General features: G+C 43.9%; 1 protein-coding gene across 17 annotated transcripts in view; it reads left to right on the top strand.

Annotated features, from left to right (window-relative positions):
• Positions 1-6676: 6676 nt before the first annotated feature.
• The window catches only part of MTSS1 (MTSS I-BAR domain containing 1), a 125369-nt gene continuing 114559 nt past the window's right edge, over positions 6677-17486 (top strand). For 7 of the 17 annotated variants that reach the window (XM_051778607.1, XM_051778604.1, XM_051778603.1 and 4 more), the window contains exon 1: positions 6678-7391. In XM_051778607.1, the coding sequence (XP_051634567.1) occupies positions 7320-7391 (72 nt within the window). In that variant the 5' untranslated portion in view covers positions 6678-7319. Of the gene's footprint in view, positions 7392-17486 lie in introns of all 17 variants that reach the window. The other 10 variants (XM_051778598.1, XM_051778606.1, XM_051778608.1 and 7 more) reach the window with 5 other exon arrangements.

Raw genomic sequence — 17486 nt, 5'->3', positions numbered from 1 at the left:
CAAGTGCAGGGATGGTTGTGCACAGTCTGAGTGATGCAAACAGAGGCATGTTTTGAACAGCATATAATGCACATTTAATTGTATTTATTTAGTGGTTAAAAACAGATGTGACTTTTGCACTTTTTTCATTGTAGACATGTTACATGGAAAAACTGTCTGTCTATCACTGGATCCTGCATAGGCATATACTCACGAGGGGCTAGCAGAAAATAAGAAGGCAGGAAGAACCTCCTGTAATCTCTGTATGTTTTGCATCCTGCTGAAGCATCACATATCTGCTTACTAAGACAAAAATAAAGGCTATTATGTGTCCCAGACAGGTTTATTCAGAGTCTTGTGGAGTAGGGAGTATTGCAGTCCACATGATAAAACTGGTACCAAATGTTATTAATCAAAGGCTTGTAAAGAAGATGAAAGGAAAAGGGAACAAAACTGTCATTACCCACTATTTTGACTGTTGAATCTGGACTATTCATAGTAACACACCAACTGTATCTATCCAATTGCAGTAATGAGTGATAGATGACTACTTAGCAATTAGGTTTTCCTTCCCCACCTCTGAAATTAAGGTCATAACCTTTTCTATTTACTTTTGGGATGTGGTAAATTAGAGCTTTGGCTTCATTACAAAAATTAATTAAAATAGTCACACAATGGCACCATTCATGGCTGTGCTTGTCCCTCCCTGCAGTATGTCCTCATGTCAGCTCTCTTTGGTTTTAGTCCCAAATTCCAGTACGTGCTAGTCTGCCTGTATTATTTGGATCAATAGACTAGATTTTTCTTTTTGTCCATCTTCTTTGATTTATTGGAAGGGCTCCTCTTGTTTCTAATTCTTCTGGGCATTTTTTTTTTGCTATTTTTGTTTGTTTGTTTGTTTTTTAAGAAACTGTACAGTAGCAGGCTCTCACCATGATCTGATGTCCCCAAAATGCTTTCTGGCCACAGAGTTTGCCATTAGAACTGGCAAGCAGAACTTTAATTTGGACTCAGAGCAGAGACCTCAACCTAACAATCTCTCCTTACCGACATCTCAGGTGTCTAGGTCTGGAAAAGAGGATTAGTGTTCAAGTTGTTTTCATCAGAATTTCAAGAACTAAACATAATTAAAGAGATGGGGGGGGGGAGAAGGAGCCTGACTATTCCACACCTACATAGAGTTGGAAGTCTGCCCATTGAAATATGTTTTATTTCTTTTCTAAACCATTTCTTTGTGAATGTAATCCTTGTTTTAAAAGCTGGATTTACGAACTGGCAAAAAATAATGTTTTCTTTTATAGGAGAAAGTGTTGCATTATGTTTCACATGACCATGTCCTGAGATGGTTCAACACACTGAGTTCTGCATGTACCAATAAATACAGATCTCAGAGACTTCAGGAATAGTGATTTAGTAAAAATTATTGCTTGATGGGAAGTACAGATGAACTCAGATTCTTTTTATACAACACCTAAAGGGAAAGATGGCTGACAAAGGCTTGGACTAATATCCGTGCTGGAGATAGAGCCCAACAGGCAACTTTGATATATATGTGTAATTATACTGAAGTCAAAGGTAATGTTGCTATAAAGATGAGAACATGAGATATTTGCAAAAGTGAGACCTACTATAGGCTTTATTTCTTCAGAGCATTTAAGCATGTATGTAACTGCAAGTATAACCTGTTTTTTTTTTCTCTTTCTGCTTGACTACTACTTGGAAATTTTATCCAAGTTAATTTAGGGCATGACTTCAAGTTGCATCAGTTGAGCACCTTTAAAATGTGAAGCTAAGGCCTGGTTTTGTGAAGTGAATGTGTCCACACCAGAACTTGACATAAGGTACTGAAGTCAGACTGAAAGAGGGTTCAGATCAACAGTTCTGTTTATAAACCTGTGTTGGCTGTAGATGAGAAACAAGAAGGTATCTACTGGGGAACGAGCATGGGAATGGTTATACAGGCTGCCCCTTCTTTGTGAAACACAAAGAGGAAGGGTCCTCCTCTGGGACAAAATCATCTTGTAGCCTTAGTTTTCAGCCAAATCAGGACCCTGAGTGACCCATCACATGGCTGCCTGAGCTCCGGTGCTGGTGACAGGGATGCTGCAGGGAGGGAGCTGTGGCTGAGCAGTGAATGTGGAAATACACTGTTGGTGCCACTCCAGACCTGCGTGGGATGAAAGTGCCCACATAACCTTGTCCATGGGAACCCCCTTGGACATTTACTGAGGCTAATCGTGGAAGAGTTTTAAGAGCAGTGTTGCTTGGAGGGAGGTGATACACCTCAGCTCCTTTTGTGATCTACCAGCCTGAGATGGTACATGTGAACAAGAACATGTCACCTGCCCCCTACTTTAAAATGTGGCCTCTCTGCAAACCCCTTGATATGACACACAAACCCCGATTCTCAGATTTCGTGGCTTGTGCACAGAGATACCTAGGGGCAGCTTCCCTATTTGTTGGTGAGGAGGGTAGTGGAAGACTACTTTAGTCCCTGAAAAATAAGCATCTCGTCCTCTATGTGTCCTGAATAAATTACATCCCATGTTGAACTTTGCTGAAAATGCCTTTTTTTTGCCTTCTGAGAAAAGCCGAAAATGAGACTGCATTGATATTTTACTGCAGAGTTGTTGCCTGTAGGTAGGCTTTAGATGGAGCTGTTCTATGGAAATCAATCCTGGTAAAGCAATAACAGCTGTTATTTTGCCAGCAAGCAGCAAGCAGAAACGATTGCAGAGGTACCCCCACTACAGTAATGCTACTTGGTAATTTAAAAACAATTTGGGACATAGAAATAACCCAGATAAAGCTGGAGAACCACAACATTGTTATTTCTCCTGTTCTGAAACTGCAATACTGTAAGCATATGCTTATGAAAAAAGGGGAATTCTCCTTCACCAGGTCCCCACCTCCATGTATGGCCAGTGAACAATATGATACAGATTTTTCACTAGTGATAGGGAAGGGTCACTATCTAATATTTGTAATGCTATTGAGACAACTGTCTCAAATGGATTAATCAATTCCTTTTGTCATCTTTCTGGCTTTGTTGCCTGTTATCGTACCTTTCTCTCCAATTAGGCATTGCAAAGTGAGCTTATCTGCTTTCATAGACAGAGCAGGATTGTACCCTGTGAGCACCTCGAGGACTGGAGCATATCGTGTCAGGGACTCCACCCCTTGGAAGCTCTTGGGCTCTTTTTTCTCAATCTATAAAGAAGAAAACACCATCATCCTTCAAAATATAAATCGTTATTAGAAAGCCCCAAATGGGGACAGATTACTGGTTTCGTTAAAAAAAAAAGTATACATATGCTACTTGAGTTTATTAATATAGTTTATGAAGGCTCAAGGATGAAAGATTCTGTAGCAATATAATGGAGTATTATAATATTAATTTGCATCAATTTCTTAAAGAGATAATTCAATTAAATAGTTCAGCCTTTAGCAACCTATTCTTTTAAAAAATCATATCTCTTTCTGAACTGTCAACCACTTGAAGGAACAGCCCTTGATTCTTTCTTGATTGTATGCTAGATGAGGCAATTTTTCCTTGGGGAATAACATTAGCTAAATTAGGAACACTGTAATTTAAAGGTGATTAAGTACCTTTTGTGATTGTTGTTCTACGACTTCAATCTGATAACACTTAAGTGCATGTGTAATCTAGTCTTCCACGGGGCTACTCGCATTCATAAGTGGGCTTAAATCTTTATAAGATCAGGACCTAAATAAGCACCACAGTTAAACCTTTTACAGCACATTGACAGAGGATATATTTGTTCTGATTGCAATACCATTTCACACTTGGGCTTGGTGCATAAACACTAGGAATGCTTTTAAAAATTGGGATTTTCATTTTACAGAAGGAGAAAGCAAGGCACAGAAATTTGAATGGATATATTCTGGTCATGAGGCAAGTCCGCTGGCAGACTTGGGAACACGCTGTGGACTTCTGACCCTCATGGATTTGTGTCCTGCTTCACTCCGTCTGTACTTTGTGCCTTGGTCACTTTGTCTGGCCTGGATTGTTCTTGCTGCTCCCCCATGCTGAGCACCAAGTCATTGCTCAACCTGCCCACTTATCTCTGGAGAAATTCTTTCTTAAGCATAAACCTACTTGGGGTTTCAGTGGAATAGGCTTTTTGTCAGCAGAGCACCCAACGTGTTGAAGGATGTCAGAACACGGGCTACTATTGTGAAGTTGACAAATTTTAAGGTTGACATCTGTTGGGGGCTACTGAGTAAGATGCACCCATTGTCAAGAAGTGGTGCTGGCATTTGCCCATGAATCAGGATATTTTACAGAATGTCATCACTTGGTAATGAAATGCTCCCTGGTAACGATGGCTCATGAACACAAAAATAGCCTTTGCCCATAATAAAGTTTTGCAAATAATGCTTGCAGGAAGTGATTTGCTAGGAATCAATCAAGCAGATCCCAGAAAAAATGTGACAGATGGTAACCCGACATTACCACAACATCACCAAACTACTTCTTACTCACACTTTAAACAACCATTTGGACTCAGGTCTTCAAAGAAAAATGTTAACTCTCACTCTACAGCTGGTTGAAGCTGAATTGTCATCCCGCAAAAAATTCTATCCTTAGAAGTCACTAAAAGGCAGAACAAAATTAAAAGTCTGAAATGTCCTTCAAAGTAAAAGAAAAAAAATAATTCTGTTATCAATATCCTATTTTGATGCCTTCAGGCTATCTGTCCTTGCTTTATTTTTAGCTGTGTTAGGTTATGAACAAACAAAAATTTTAAAACATAAAAATAACACAATCTTTATTCAAAGTTATAAATGCAATTTATAAATTTGACAAAATAGATTCGAAATAAAAAATACAGGAAAGAACAAATACTTTCCTGTTTGCGCTTTGATTTTTGAATGTAAAAGTGTGTTGAAATCATCACATCTCCATTTTGCATGGCCTAACACCTTCTGACAGAAAAATATTCCACCTGAACAGTTTTGATAAGGTCTCTCTAGGTTGTGACCGGGTGCACTTGAGTTACAGTGATTTAGCAAGTTACTCATCATAATCAGTGACATGGACAGTTTCTCCTTTCAAATTTGCAAGGTAAAACCGATTATTTTACATTATATGCCTAATTTACTTGTTACAATTTATTGAGGCTTGAAATTACTACTTCATTTATTTGGCTGTATACCTGCATGCTCTTTCATCAGTGTATGAAGACTTGTTGCTTACTACAGAGAAGGCAGCTCTATTAACTAAAGCATTAATGCAGTCCTTAAACAACAGCTTTTCTTTATAGGAGGTTTTTCACCCTCCTCTCTCATGTGCATTGTGCACTCCACAACCTTTTACACTGAAATTTCTCATTCCCAGAAAGGAGGTTAGCCAAGTCGCTGTTTGCCCTAAAACAAGGATCATCCCAGAAAGAGTGGCTGAAGAAAGCAAAGTAGGCCACCAACTTTCCCTGCCGAATTGCTGGCTGTGACTCTGTCCCAGGGGAACGCTGTCATGCTGGTTATGTGACAGCACCAGAAGCTCTGTATGAGATGGGCAGGTGTCGCTACTACAAGCCTCTGGGGACGTTTGCTGGACCTGTCTATGGGAGTGAGGGTCATGCAGAGCTCCAAAATGAATCGCCTGGTCAGACCTTTGCAGGGTTTTCCTCTCCAAAGCAGAGGGAAACTGCTGCCCCAGCCTGTGCTGCCACGGCCCTGCTGGAGACAGGGCACCTGTCCAGCCTTTTCCCTCAGTGATAAATTAACACGCAATATTAATTTATGCATGTACCCAGGTACTGTCTGAAATGAAGCAAAATATGCTGGCATTCACACTGACTCTTCTCAGGCAGAGTTTATAAGATAGATTTTAATCTTAATAACTCAAATTTCCAAACTGCCCTCTCAGTCATGGCCGTTCACATACCGCTGTGTGTACGTAAAGACAGACCCCTCACACCCCTTTAACGTCTAAGGCTGATTCTTCCATACGTACACGTTCCTGGTTCTACAAGTGGTTCTTACTAAACCACAAAGCAACACAGCCTGTTTTCCTGGGTGTGCAGCTTCCCGGGGCTGGGCGGCAGCAGGACCTTTGGAGCTCTGCTCCCCAAAACAGCGGGGCACTGCTCCATTTATGCCAACGGGGGTCTCGGGGACCCTCGGTGCTGCTCCTGTTCCGCTGTTACACGTGGAGGGTGAGCCACTGACTGCCTACGTGAAGAAACAGAGGATTTCGACCAAATGTTTCGCAAAATTTGGCACAGTTAATGTGCAAACTGAATTACTTTAAAACCCCACATTTTATACAACCCACTCTCACACCCTTGGGTATCGTCTGGCATGTGTGGGACAGGATGAGGGAACAGCCGCACAGCCGCTGCCGGCTGTACAACCCAGGGTGTTGCTTTGCTGAGGGCTCTCAGCTCGGTATCGGGGGTGTCGAGGCAGATGCTTTTCACCAGCAGAGACGAATTTCGGCCATTTCGGCGAAGAAAACCGCTTCTTCGCCGAGCCGAAGACACGCAGTCAGCGCCTGCCCTGAAGTAGGGACCAGGACCAGGACCAGCACCAGTACCAAAACCCAGACCCGGCGGAGCGGGACTCGAACCCGCGGTCCCCAGTGCACCGGCCGCGCGGGGCCAATGGGTGGCCGCGCCGGTGACGCGGCGGGGCGGGCGGGGCGCTCGGTACGGGGTCGGACGGGGGCGGGCGCTGCCGCCGCGGGAGCGGCACAGGCGGGTGGAGCGGGCTGTTCCCGGGGAGAGCAGGCAGCGGGTCGGGTGCTCTAGCTGCAGTCTGCTCCACTGGGGTTGGCAGAGACTCTCCCCTTCCACAGGCTGCGCCACGAGGACCGGCGTGATCTCGTCCCCTTTTTATACAGAGACCGATTTTTTTTTCCCACTTAATTTTTTGGGGTGCGCTCTCGCCCAGCGCCGCGGGCGCCCGCTGCCCTGAGCGCTGCCGTGCCGGGAGGCGCGGGGGGCCGGGGCCGCGATGCGCAGCGATGGGCCCTGTGGCTGCCCCCGCATGGGCGCGTAGTGCCCGCTCGGCGCTGAGTGCCCGGGTGCCGCGGAGCGGGGCGGGGAGGCGCGTGTAGGAGAGAGGCTGGATTTTATCCTTTTTCCCGTTGTAGACGTGCAGGCAGACAGGGGTACAGGTGTGTTGGGGTGTTTTGGTTTTTTTTTCCCCTCATTGCCTATATTGGCTTGTTTACCCCCCCATTTTTGGTTTTTGTTGTTGTTTTGTTTTGGGTGAGGTGGGAGCCCGGGGTGTCTGATTTTCCTCCAGCTGAGCAGTGCAGTTGCAGCGGTAGCGGTGAAATCCTGCTCCTCCAGTGAGCTCGAGCCAGGAAAATGGAGGCTGTGATAGAGAAGGAATGTAGTGCGCTCGGAGGGCTCTTCCAGACCATCATAAGCGACATGAAGGTAAGAGGCTGAGGGGTCTGGGGGCGGCACAGGGGAGGGGAGGTGTCTTCTCACCTGGCCTGGCGAAACTTCGCCCTGGGCGGTGCAGCCGCATCGGGCTCTGGTGGCGGCGCGACCTTCCCCCGTGGCGCTGGGGGACCCTCCCCGGGGCTGGGACCAGCCCGGCAAAGGGGCCCCTGTAAATGCTTCACACCCCAGCAGGGTTTGGGGCTTGCGAGTTGCTTGCAGGACACCACCTCTCCCTCTCTCTTCCTTCCCTCCTTTCGCTGTCTCTCCTGCTCAAACATGCAAGCTGTTACCTTGCACCAGGGTCAGCGTTTTCCAAGCCTGCCTCTTTTTTTTTTTTTTAACCATCTTTTCCTTCTCCTCCTTTTTTCTCCCCTGGTTTGGGCTGTCAGAGCGGTAGCAGAATGGACGCAGCGAGGCGGCAGCGTGGTGCGGAGGAGCCGGGCACGGAGCATGTCAGCCTGGGGTGGGGCTGGGAAGGGCAGTGGGGATTTCGGTGCCAGGCTGATGGGAGCGATGGAGAAAAATCTCAGCCTGGAGATGCTCAAAAGTTGATGTGTGCCTGGATTAAAATTGCGAGTCGGTCGGTTATGCGATATTATTTTCACGCTGTGTATGCTCAGGGAGGTGGCATTTGCTTCTTTCTGTGCGTGAATCCAAAGGTCTCAAGTCGCCGGGTCTCCTCTCCACCAGCCACCAGAAATCTGAGTGTGCCGATCCTGACTGCCAAAGGGTCCCTTTGAGAGGGGCGCTCCCAATATATCCTTGGCAGCCAAGGGCACTTCTGCAGGGTTTTCTTTGGGTGAGCGGGTGCCTCCCACCCTTCTCTCGTGGAAATAAACAGCGTAAAAGCCTCGCTGTGTTCTGTCAGTCATGCCTTCCCCAAACCCCAGGGCCCGCGGCACCCTGCCCCCGGCAGACGGCCCTACTGCAGAATACTGCAGTGTTCCCCTGGACAAGGGCAGCCTGTCTTCATCCCAGGGCTGACTGGGAAGGATGCAGTTGTCGGGAGATGTTGAGGGACGCGTCAGATAATGGGGGGCCGCCGTAATTTCAAGGCGGCAACCGAGCACGCGGTGCTGCTCCCAGCCAGGGGCTCGGGATTTCTCTGGATGTTCTCATCCATGCAGGGCTCGTGAGCAGGGAGGGCTGCGGGAGAAAGAGCTGCCAGGTGGGGTTGGAGGAGGACAGAATCTGCTCTAGGAGGGAGTCTGGCAGAGGTGAATGGCTTCTAATGTGTATTTTTGTGGGGGGTGGAGAACCTGTTTGCACTAGAAGTTATTTTTTGGCAAGGTTCATATGCACTGTCCTCTCAACACATCTAATGAGGAGACATTTAATTAAAAGCGTGACTTGTCAAGAGCAAGCAGATTACAGAGAGGAGGGAGAGTGTGTATCTGTCAAGACAGTGTTGCAGTCCTGGAGGTGGTGGTCCTCGGGCTCTCAACCCCCTTGGATTTAATAATGACTGCAGTTTAAAATAAACCTCCCAAAAAGCAGGAAACGATCACAAATCCTGGAATCCTTTTAGTGGGCTGTGCAGGGAGCACGCAGGAGATGTTCTGTTCCAGATGCAGTGTGGTTTGGGTTTCATCACAGAGGGACACAGTATGTTTATTCTCTCCTTCTTTCCATGAGTGATGCATTTGGGTTTTCTTACTCTTAAGCCAATGGGCCTTTGTTATGTGGTTTTATTTTTTCTTCTACACATTGCTACTTGCATGGAAATGCTGCTCATCAGAAACATGTTGACATGAGCTTATGGAGATGGGCACAGGTGTGAATATTTTTTTCTTAATGCTCCATAGTAGTGGAACCTGTTTTGTGAACTGGCAATTACTGAGGGGGGAGGTTTGGAAGGAATCGCAGCAGATCTTTAGCAGTATGGTTGTTGTTATGGTTTGGAAAATCTGCTTGTTATTTAGCAGGAGTAGAACAAAGAATTTTTACCTGTAGTTTGGTTTGATGCAGCTGATGCTGTACTGCTGATGAGATGCACTAGGATTCTTTGTGAATTGTGCACAAAGGAACATGACAATTTTTAAGAAAAAATAGCTATTTTTGATAGCTAACCAGAACCTTTCAACTAATCATACCTTTAGTAGTAAAGTGAAAATTAGCATTTTAAATGCTGTTTCATGTAGTCAGGTCTGTGTGGGCAGGCTTCTGGCAGGATCTTGGAGATGTTGCGTAGGGGTCTGCCCACACTTACCCAAGTGCACTATCTGTGCTGATTTCTCATCACAGGCTATGATCAAGGCCCCACATGCCCTGCAGTGCTGAGGGATTTGCTGCAGCATCCGCCTTTTTTTTAGCTAAACAGTTTGCAGGTTCTTTTATCGTGTATTGCTCTGCCTCAAACTTTGTTGTAAAGATGGTAGGGTTAATCAACAGCGTAAATTACTCTGAAGTCTTGCCAGTGGATGCAGATGGGTGCTGCAGCTGAGGTGATGAAGATACAGTACACGTGGACTGATTTTTCTCTTTGTTCACAGTAATACAGAACTAGCTCAGGTGTACCTGTTGTTCATTTTGAGCTCTACCTGATCTTGACAGGGTTACAGAAACGGGAATTATAATTCTGAACAATGTGATTTTTTCCATTTTTTTTTCTGTATACTGCGTTAACTTTGAAACTTAATATGGGGAATATATGTTGGTGTGACTAACATCACATTTTTGATAGCAAGATTATGTCTTGCTGGCTGAGATTTCTTGAACTGTCTTTAATGTTTTCTCCAGAAACCCCAAATTTCTTTCCACCCTCTACCAAAAGTATTTCTGGAGCTAATACTCAACAAAATATGCTCCAAAATAACTCAGTGTAAAGCTAAGTGAATTAGAGAAATCATATTATTGAGTAAATATAGATATGGTTAATAAACATCCCATTAATATAGCACATTATTGTACATCACAGAATCACAGAATATTCTGAGGGGCCCACAGAGATTATCAGGTCCAACCCTTAGCCATGCACAGGATACCTCAAGAATTACACCATGTGCCTGAGAGCATTGTCCAAATTCTTCTTGAACTCTGTCAGGCTTGGTACTGTGACCACTTCCTTGGGGAGCCTGTTCCAGTGTCTGACCACCCTCTGGGTGAAGAACCCCTTCTAATATCCAACCTAAACCTCCCCTGACACAACTTTGGGCCATTCCCTCGAGTCCTGTCACTGGTCACCAGAAGGAAGAGATGGGTGTCTTCCCTTCTGCTTCTCCTTGTGAGGAAGCTGTAGACTGCAGTGAGGTCTCCCCTCAGTCTCCTCTTCTTCAGGCTGAACAGAACACCTGGAACTTCAATCCCCTGACAGGGGAAGTCCGTTTTTTCCATGCAAAACAAGGGTCATGTTTGTTGAGTAGTATGATGGTGTACATGATGACAGGACTGTTTGTGGAAAGTCCACAATGGGAGTTGTACTTGGCTGTTGTGCTCTAGAATTGGATTTCGATGCTTTGAGATTTCAGGATCAGATTAAAGAATCATAAAGGTGGGAAAATGTCTGCCCATCCCATCCTTAAGTTTTGATCCATTGTCACAGCCCTGGTGTTTCCTACAATACATCACTGAGTACATGACACGTATGGTTTGTTATAGTCTTATGCAAGATGTTTTTCAATGCAATCAAAGTTTATAAAAGCAAAAATAAAATGTGCTTGTTCCCTAAGAGGACTAGTTCTGTGTGCTGCTTGCAAACGCTGTGCAGTTTCTCTTTGAATGCAGCATATTTTCTGTAGTTCCTCGTGGGAAGGAAGTATTTGATCTGAATGGTTTGTAATTCATTTTTGCAATTGAGAAATGAGATACTGCAATGTACTGTTATTTTCAATATTTCTTTTAGTGCAAAGCAAATCAGTGCAGATAATTTTTGGGAGGGCCTGTTGTGGATGGATTTTAAAAGACCTTGTCTTCTCATGCAGAGATTTTCTGTCATGCTGTTTTTCCTTTTGAGTTCATTTTACATTCCTTTTAATCACATTGTTCTCTGCTATCCTGAAGAAAAAGACAACATCTCTGAAAACATTGAAATTGGCAGTGTTTGTAGTTTGCTTGATGGTGTTTCTTTGACTTGTAGCATGTTCTTTATTTGTCTTGCCTCTTCTGCCAGCATGTGTTTTGACAGAGCAGGGGCTTGCTGCATGTGTGCAGCACTTGACATCCATGGGGTGGGCATGGGAGGAACATGAGTTTAATGAACACTGTGACTTCATTTATACCAAGCGGGAGGATTTACTAAATTTTTATGGGTCAGATTTGGATTACCAATTAGTCTCATTCATCTCCCCACATGTGAGAGATGTGCAGATATTGTTGTCATGTTAGTGAACAAAAACAAGGTTCCCAAAGGAGGTGTAAGATTGGAAAATTTTAGAAATTCTTGTATTTTATGTGACTTATTTATGGTTGTTTTAGCCTAAAACTCAATAAAGTCAACCTTTTCCTTCTGGCAGTGACCTCTAATACTGTAGCGGAGGTGAACCCTTGACTCCATTGCTGCCTCTTGGATGAGGCAGTGGTACCCCTTTGCTTTCAGCCATGCAAAACTTTTGGTTAAAGCAGAGTAGAGAGACATGAACATATGGGCATGAGAAACATTTATGTTTTTGCAGTCCCTTATCTCCTGTTAGGAAGTGACTGGTGAGAAGCAGCATTTTAATCTTCTTTTTTGTAGAAGTTGGGACCAGGGGGTGGCCACATCAGGGATTAAGAGTTTTGTTTGTTAAGTAGCCCTGATTACTTTTGAGGGATGGCCTTATGCTATTCACACAAATAATATAAACTGAGTGGAAAAAAACATGTGATCGAAAAAATAGAAATGCTGAGACAGTTACTACAGCAAGTACAGCTGCAAGGCCTCAGCATTTGTGTAAATCAGAAGGACAACGCACACGTACCAAAGAACCTGGGCAAATTTATTTTATTGTGACATGTCGTAGTATGACAGCTCTTCCACAGCTGTGCTTTATTTGAAGCTTGAGATCTCTGTGGAGATTAGAAATGTTCAGTTGAATCATTTTAAGGCCTAGTTTCAGTCCAGCTGCTAAGGATGGTAACTATTGTAAGGAAAAACAACTGTGTGATGTATTGGGACTGGCGCTGTTTAACATCTTTGTCGGTGACATGGACAGTGGGATCGAGTGCACCCTCAGCAGGTTTGATGACAACACCCAGCTGTGTGGTACAGTCAACATGCTGGAGGGGAGAAATGCCATACAGAGGGACCTGTACAGTCCTGAGAGATGAGACTATGTGAATTGGGGAGACCTTACTGCACTGTCAGCAGCTAAAGGGTGACAAGAGAGCTGGAGAGGGACTTCTGACAAGGACATGTAGTGACAGGACAAGGGGGAATAGCTTCAAACTGAAAGATGACAGGATTAGATTAGCTGTAAGTAAGAAATTTTTTACTGTGAGTATAGTGAGACACTGAACAGGTTGTCCAGAGAAACTGTGGATGGCCATCCCTGGAAGTGTTCCAAGGCCAGGCTGGATGGAGCCCTGAGCAACTTGGTGTACTGGAAGGTGTCAGTGCCCATGGCAGGGGGTTGGAACCAGATGATCTGTAATGTCCCTTCCAACCCAAACTATTCTGTGATTCTGTGTGCAACAGACAGATACAGGCTTGGAGTGGAAAGGGCATCTCTGTCCTTGCTTTCCCACATGTGCTGTGTTGCACTGGCACATCCCTTATATGACGGTCTTCAGGGCAACTATTTAAAACCTACCAAATAGACCCATCTTCCCCTTTCCCCAGAAGTGTAAAATGAGATCATTTGCAGCTTTTGTTCCCACTTTTTTTTCTTTCCTTGAAGGTTTTGCCACCAAGGCATTCAGACCATAGCTGGCTGTGCTGATTTCTTACCCCCAACTGCCTCCCAACAACCTGCTTGGTCAGACAGTAGGTTTGCATACACTGAAATTCCTTGCCTTTTCTAAGCAGCTGCAGTGTCTTTCTGTAAACATCTCAGAGGGGGAGGGATTGACATGCAGTGAGGGCTGAAAGATGGTGCAGGAAGGAGAACCACTGCGTGCCTGCCTAAACACTGGGGTTCAAGCAGCAGGGCATAGCTGGGAACATACTTATTCACAAGTAGTTTATTTTTTAGGGACATGTGCTTTCTTGATCCAGATACTCTTGTGTGAGTGTTAACAATTTGTACAACTACTGAACATTTGCTGAGTAAGTGTGTACGAGGCTGGTTTATTCTGTGACATACCCATGGCAAAGATTTTTAATGTCTTTTAAGAGTACTCCCTTCTGGACCTGGCAGGACGCCAAGTGCTGCACAATAGGGTTTGCGAGGTTGTAAGTGGGGAAGGACTTGTGCAGTGCTGCATGAAACACAATTGACTGAACAAATGTTGGAGGACTAGAAGTCTGTGTAATTACATGCTTGGTACTGGTTAATACTTAACAGAGGGTCAGATTTGGTAGAGTTTGCTCCTTCCTTCCTCAGTTCTGAGTGTGCATGAGCTGTACCAAAGTCTTTGTTATAAAATACCTAAAAAAGTTGTTTTTTGACTTTTTTTGTTGTTTGTTGTTTTGTTTTTTTTTTAAGTAGAGAAGTTGCAACAGTTGATGCTGTTTACAGATATACAGGAATACTCCATCTTCTGCTTCACAACCTATGTGTTTTCAGCTTCTGAAAACCATTTTTGAGGTTCATGGTCTATCCAGAGACAGTGTGGTCTTGGAGATAAGCAGAAAGCAGTACATTGCAGAAAGCAGAATAGGAACTGTATCTAAAAAGACTTTTTGGTCTACTTTAGAGTGCGCAAAAAAGATGCGTACAGAGAGGTTTGAGTTAGTACCATAAAGAGGCATTAGAGTAGCCTCTTTAGGCTGCATATAGAAATGCAGTTCCCTCTTCAAGTGTATGTTTTCAATTTGAAAATTATGTCTATCTTGATACTGTAAGGTGCTGAGTTTGATGGGATCTGTGCTGACCTTTAAGGACATTGATTGACTTCTTCCTGCTGGGCTGTGAGATACCTTGGATGCTGAGATGTTTGGAAAGATTGGAGACAAAACGTCTGGTAGCTTCGTGGTTAAGACCATATTAGCTTTCATCTTCAAAGTGCTCTCTGTGTGACTTAGCTCCAAAGAACGGCTCCCATTTAACAGAAAAGCAAACTATGGCTGCAGTTTTAGTGACTTCTACTCCCTTCCCCTAGGACAAGAAGGAATTGAGTGCATCCAGAGGATGGAGTTAATGAGGGGATGTTTTTTAAGCTCCCAGTAGTTTCTTTCCTCGCATACACACCACTTCGTTTTTACTGATTAAGGTGTCTTGTTGGTCACCCCCTGCAATGACCCAGTATTTGCTGGCGGAAGAGATGACATCTACAAATGTCTCAAGTGTCTTGAACTCCAATCTTGTAGCTGAAACTACAAGCCATCTCAGATTTTGGTGGAGAAGTCTGACTGGAGTATCTTAACCATAAGCTAGTTGATCGTGAAGAATTTGAGATTTTTTTTTTTGCCACGAAAGTCAAATGTGTGCTTTGTAGTGTCTCTGAAGCCCTTTGTGGAGTGGTGTGGGATTTTTTGTTGATAAAGCTGTATTTGTGATGAGATGCCTCCTAATGAAATCATCCATGAGCAAACCTCATGGTGGTCCTTGCCCATGAGCAAACCAGGTGTCTAATTCGGAGCTTGGAAGGGATTATTTGTCTTCTCCTGAGTGAAATGGAGAGAAAGTAGCCTGCACCAGGCTACTTTACTGTCTGTCAAGAGGCAAAGTTCATTAAGCATTAAAAACTTGGGTACCTGGCTGCTGCCTTTTTCCCAGTGCAATACTTTTGTGGTCATCTCAAATGCTTGTCAGTACTTTGGGTCCTGGAGATTGTTATGAGTGCTTGTGTGATGGAGATTGTGTCAAGTGAATGCTCAGAAATTACGGTTTCTGCTTGCTTGGGAAGAAGTGATGAGACCCCAGTGGTGTTGATGAGATGACCAACACAGGGCCGTTGGCTTGAGGCTGTCCTGTGTAGGTATTAACTTGAATGACTGCCTCCCAATATTTTAATTATCTTAATTTTGATCCAGCTGAAATATTGTGGGTTTAGAAAATAGCTGCTGAGAATGTACAGTGGCCACTTAATGATTGAGTGGATGAAAGGCGGTATTGATGAGTCTCTGAGGAGAAATCTGCTATTCAGGCTTGCAAACTTGTTCAGACCTGCAGGGAAGAATGTGGAACTAAATGCTTCCTCTGGAAGACTGCTTAATGTCCAACTCTTTTAATGTGGCATGGGATAAAACGTCTCTAGAAGCTGTGGCTAGTTGTTTCCCACCGCCCCCCTCTGCCTTGTGAATAACTTCCTATGTTTAGAGAGGGAGAGACTGTATGTTTATGCATGATGTATTTTCTCACAGTATGAGTATAACTTTTGTTTGTTAATTACCCAATCTTGGATTTAAACCATGAAGTGGCTGCTTTGGAACTGAGTTTCTTCATATTACAATCCAAGAAATTGAACTGTGGACGGTACAGATTTGACGTGGTCCCTGTTGACAGAGAAGGAGGCTCATGAGTTGGGTGGTAAGCCAGCATGGGTTTTCAAAGGTCCTTGCTGCATTACAGATTGAAGTCACAACCGTGGGGCAGCTGGTATCCTTCACTGGGGATGTTTAAATATGGGCTAGTGCAGTGCAGGTGTTATTATAATACAAATTAAAGACTCCAGAGCTCTGACAACAGAATGGTACCAGACTTCAGTTCCCTCCTCCTTTAAATGATTAGCGAGGTCTAATAACTACCTGTGTTCTTGTGAAGCAGTGCTGGATTTCAATGCACAGGGAATTGGGCATTCTTTAGAGTTCTTGAGATGGTTTGGAAATGGAGAAATGTATTTATGTGTTGTTGTTTTGTTTTTTTTCCACAGTAGGGTGAATACCCTTTCGTGGACTTTCCTGACTGGATTTTAGTCTCGATTTTCTCAGGATATCATACTATTTATCTGGATTTTTTTTCATGTCCTAATGTACTGTTTAGACTAAAAACTAAGCAGTTTTGAAAATACTAAACAAGTGGTTCTGTGATACATAGAAGAAATAGCCAGTTGACAGATTTTTTTAATAGCCTATGAGATGTCTTCAGTAGTGTTTTTGTTGCATAATTTTCAATGTTGTGATAATATATCACTTTGGAAAGCACAGTTTGGCATGCCTATCTATACTGTACATGCTGAGGGAAATGCATTTCTAATCCTGCAGAACAAGTGGCAGAAATAATGGAAGTAGATGTATGAATACAAGACTTCAGTTTTAATTACCCCTGCTGTTTTTCCCGAAGGGTAGTTACTGGTTAAATGGCACTCTGATCTTTGACATGCTTTTACTTTTCACCTGCATGCACTGTAATCTCTCAAACTCTTGAGTTTGTACCTGTCTGCTCCTCCATTCAGTAATGTGTGCCTTCAGCTCTCGCTGTGAAGTTCATGTCTTGTCTTTTGCTGATACTGAGTTTTCATTCCTAGCCCAGCAAGGGTTTAGCACGAGTTGAGAGTCCCTTTTGCTGATGGAACTAAGCTCAAACTTCCCCTGTGCACTTGCAGTACCTTTAGCGTAGAAAGACAGATGGTACTTAGCAGTCAGATGGTCCATTTCCTTGCCACTTAGGAGTATTCCTGTAAGATCTCTATATGAATGTGTTACTCTACCTGAAAGTCTTCCAGTGAAAGGAAGCTCTAGATCTTTCGGAGTTGCCTGTTATCTGGTCTTATAGTTGAATGGACTGTCCAATCTGAAGCTTCTCTGCTGCAGGTAAAACTGATTATTTCTTGTCCTGCAGCACTGGAAAACAGATGATGGACAACCATCAGGCTAGGGGATGCTCTTGAAATCAGTATTGGAACTTTGCTGATTGAGTTCTGGTAAAAAAAATTTTTTACCGTGAGGGTGATGAGACAGTGAAACAGGTTGCCCAGAGAAGTTGTGGATTCTCCGTCACTGGAAGTGTTCGTGTTCAGTGTGGATGGGGCTTATTTGATGTAGTGAAAGATGTCCCTGTCCATGACAGGGAGATTGGTCTAGATGTTCTGTCTAGATGAGTTAGAAATGTCTTTTCTAACTCAAGCCAT

The sequence above is a fragment of the Manacus candei genome, unplaced genomic scaffold (assembly GCF_025592945.1).
Source record: "Manacus candei isolate 608988 ecotype Guabito, Panama unplaced genomic scaffold, ASM2559294v1 h1tg000013l, whole genome shotgun sequence".
Taxonomy (NCBI): Eukaryota; Metazoa; Chordata; class Aves; order Passeriformes; family Pipridae; genus Manacus; species Manacus candei.
The sequence above is the reverse complement of the archived record's forward strand: the minus strand, read 5'-3'. Positions and strand labels throughout refer to the sequence as shown.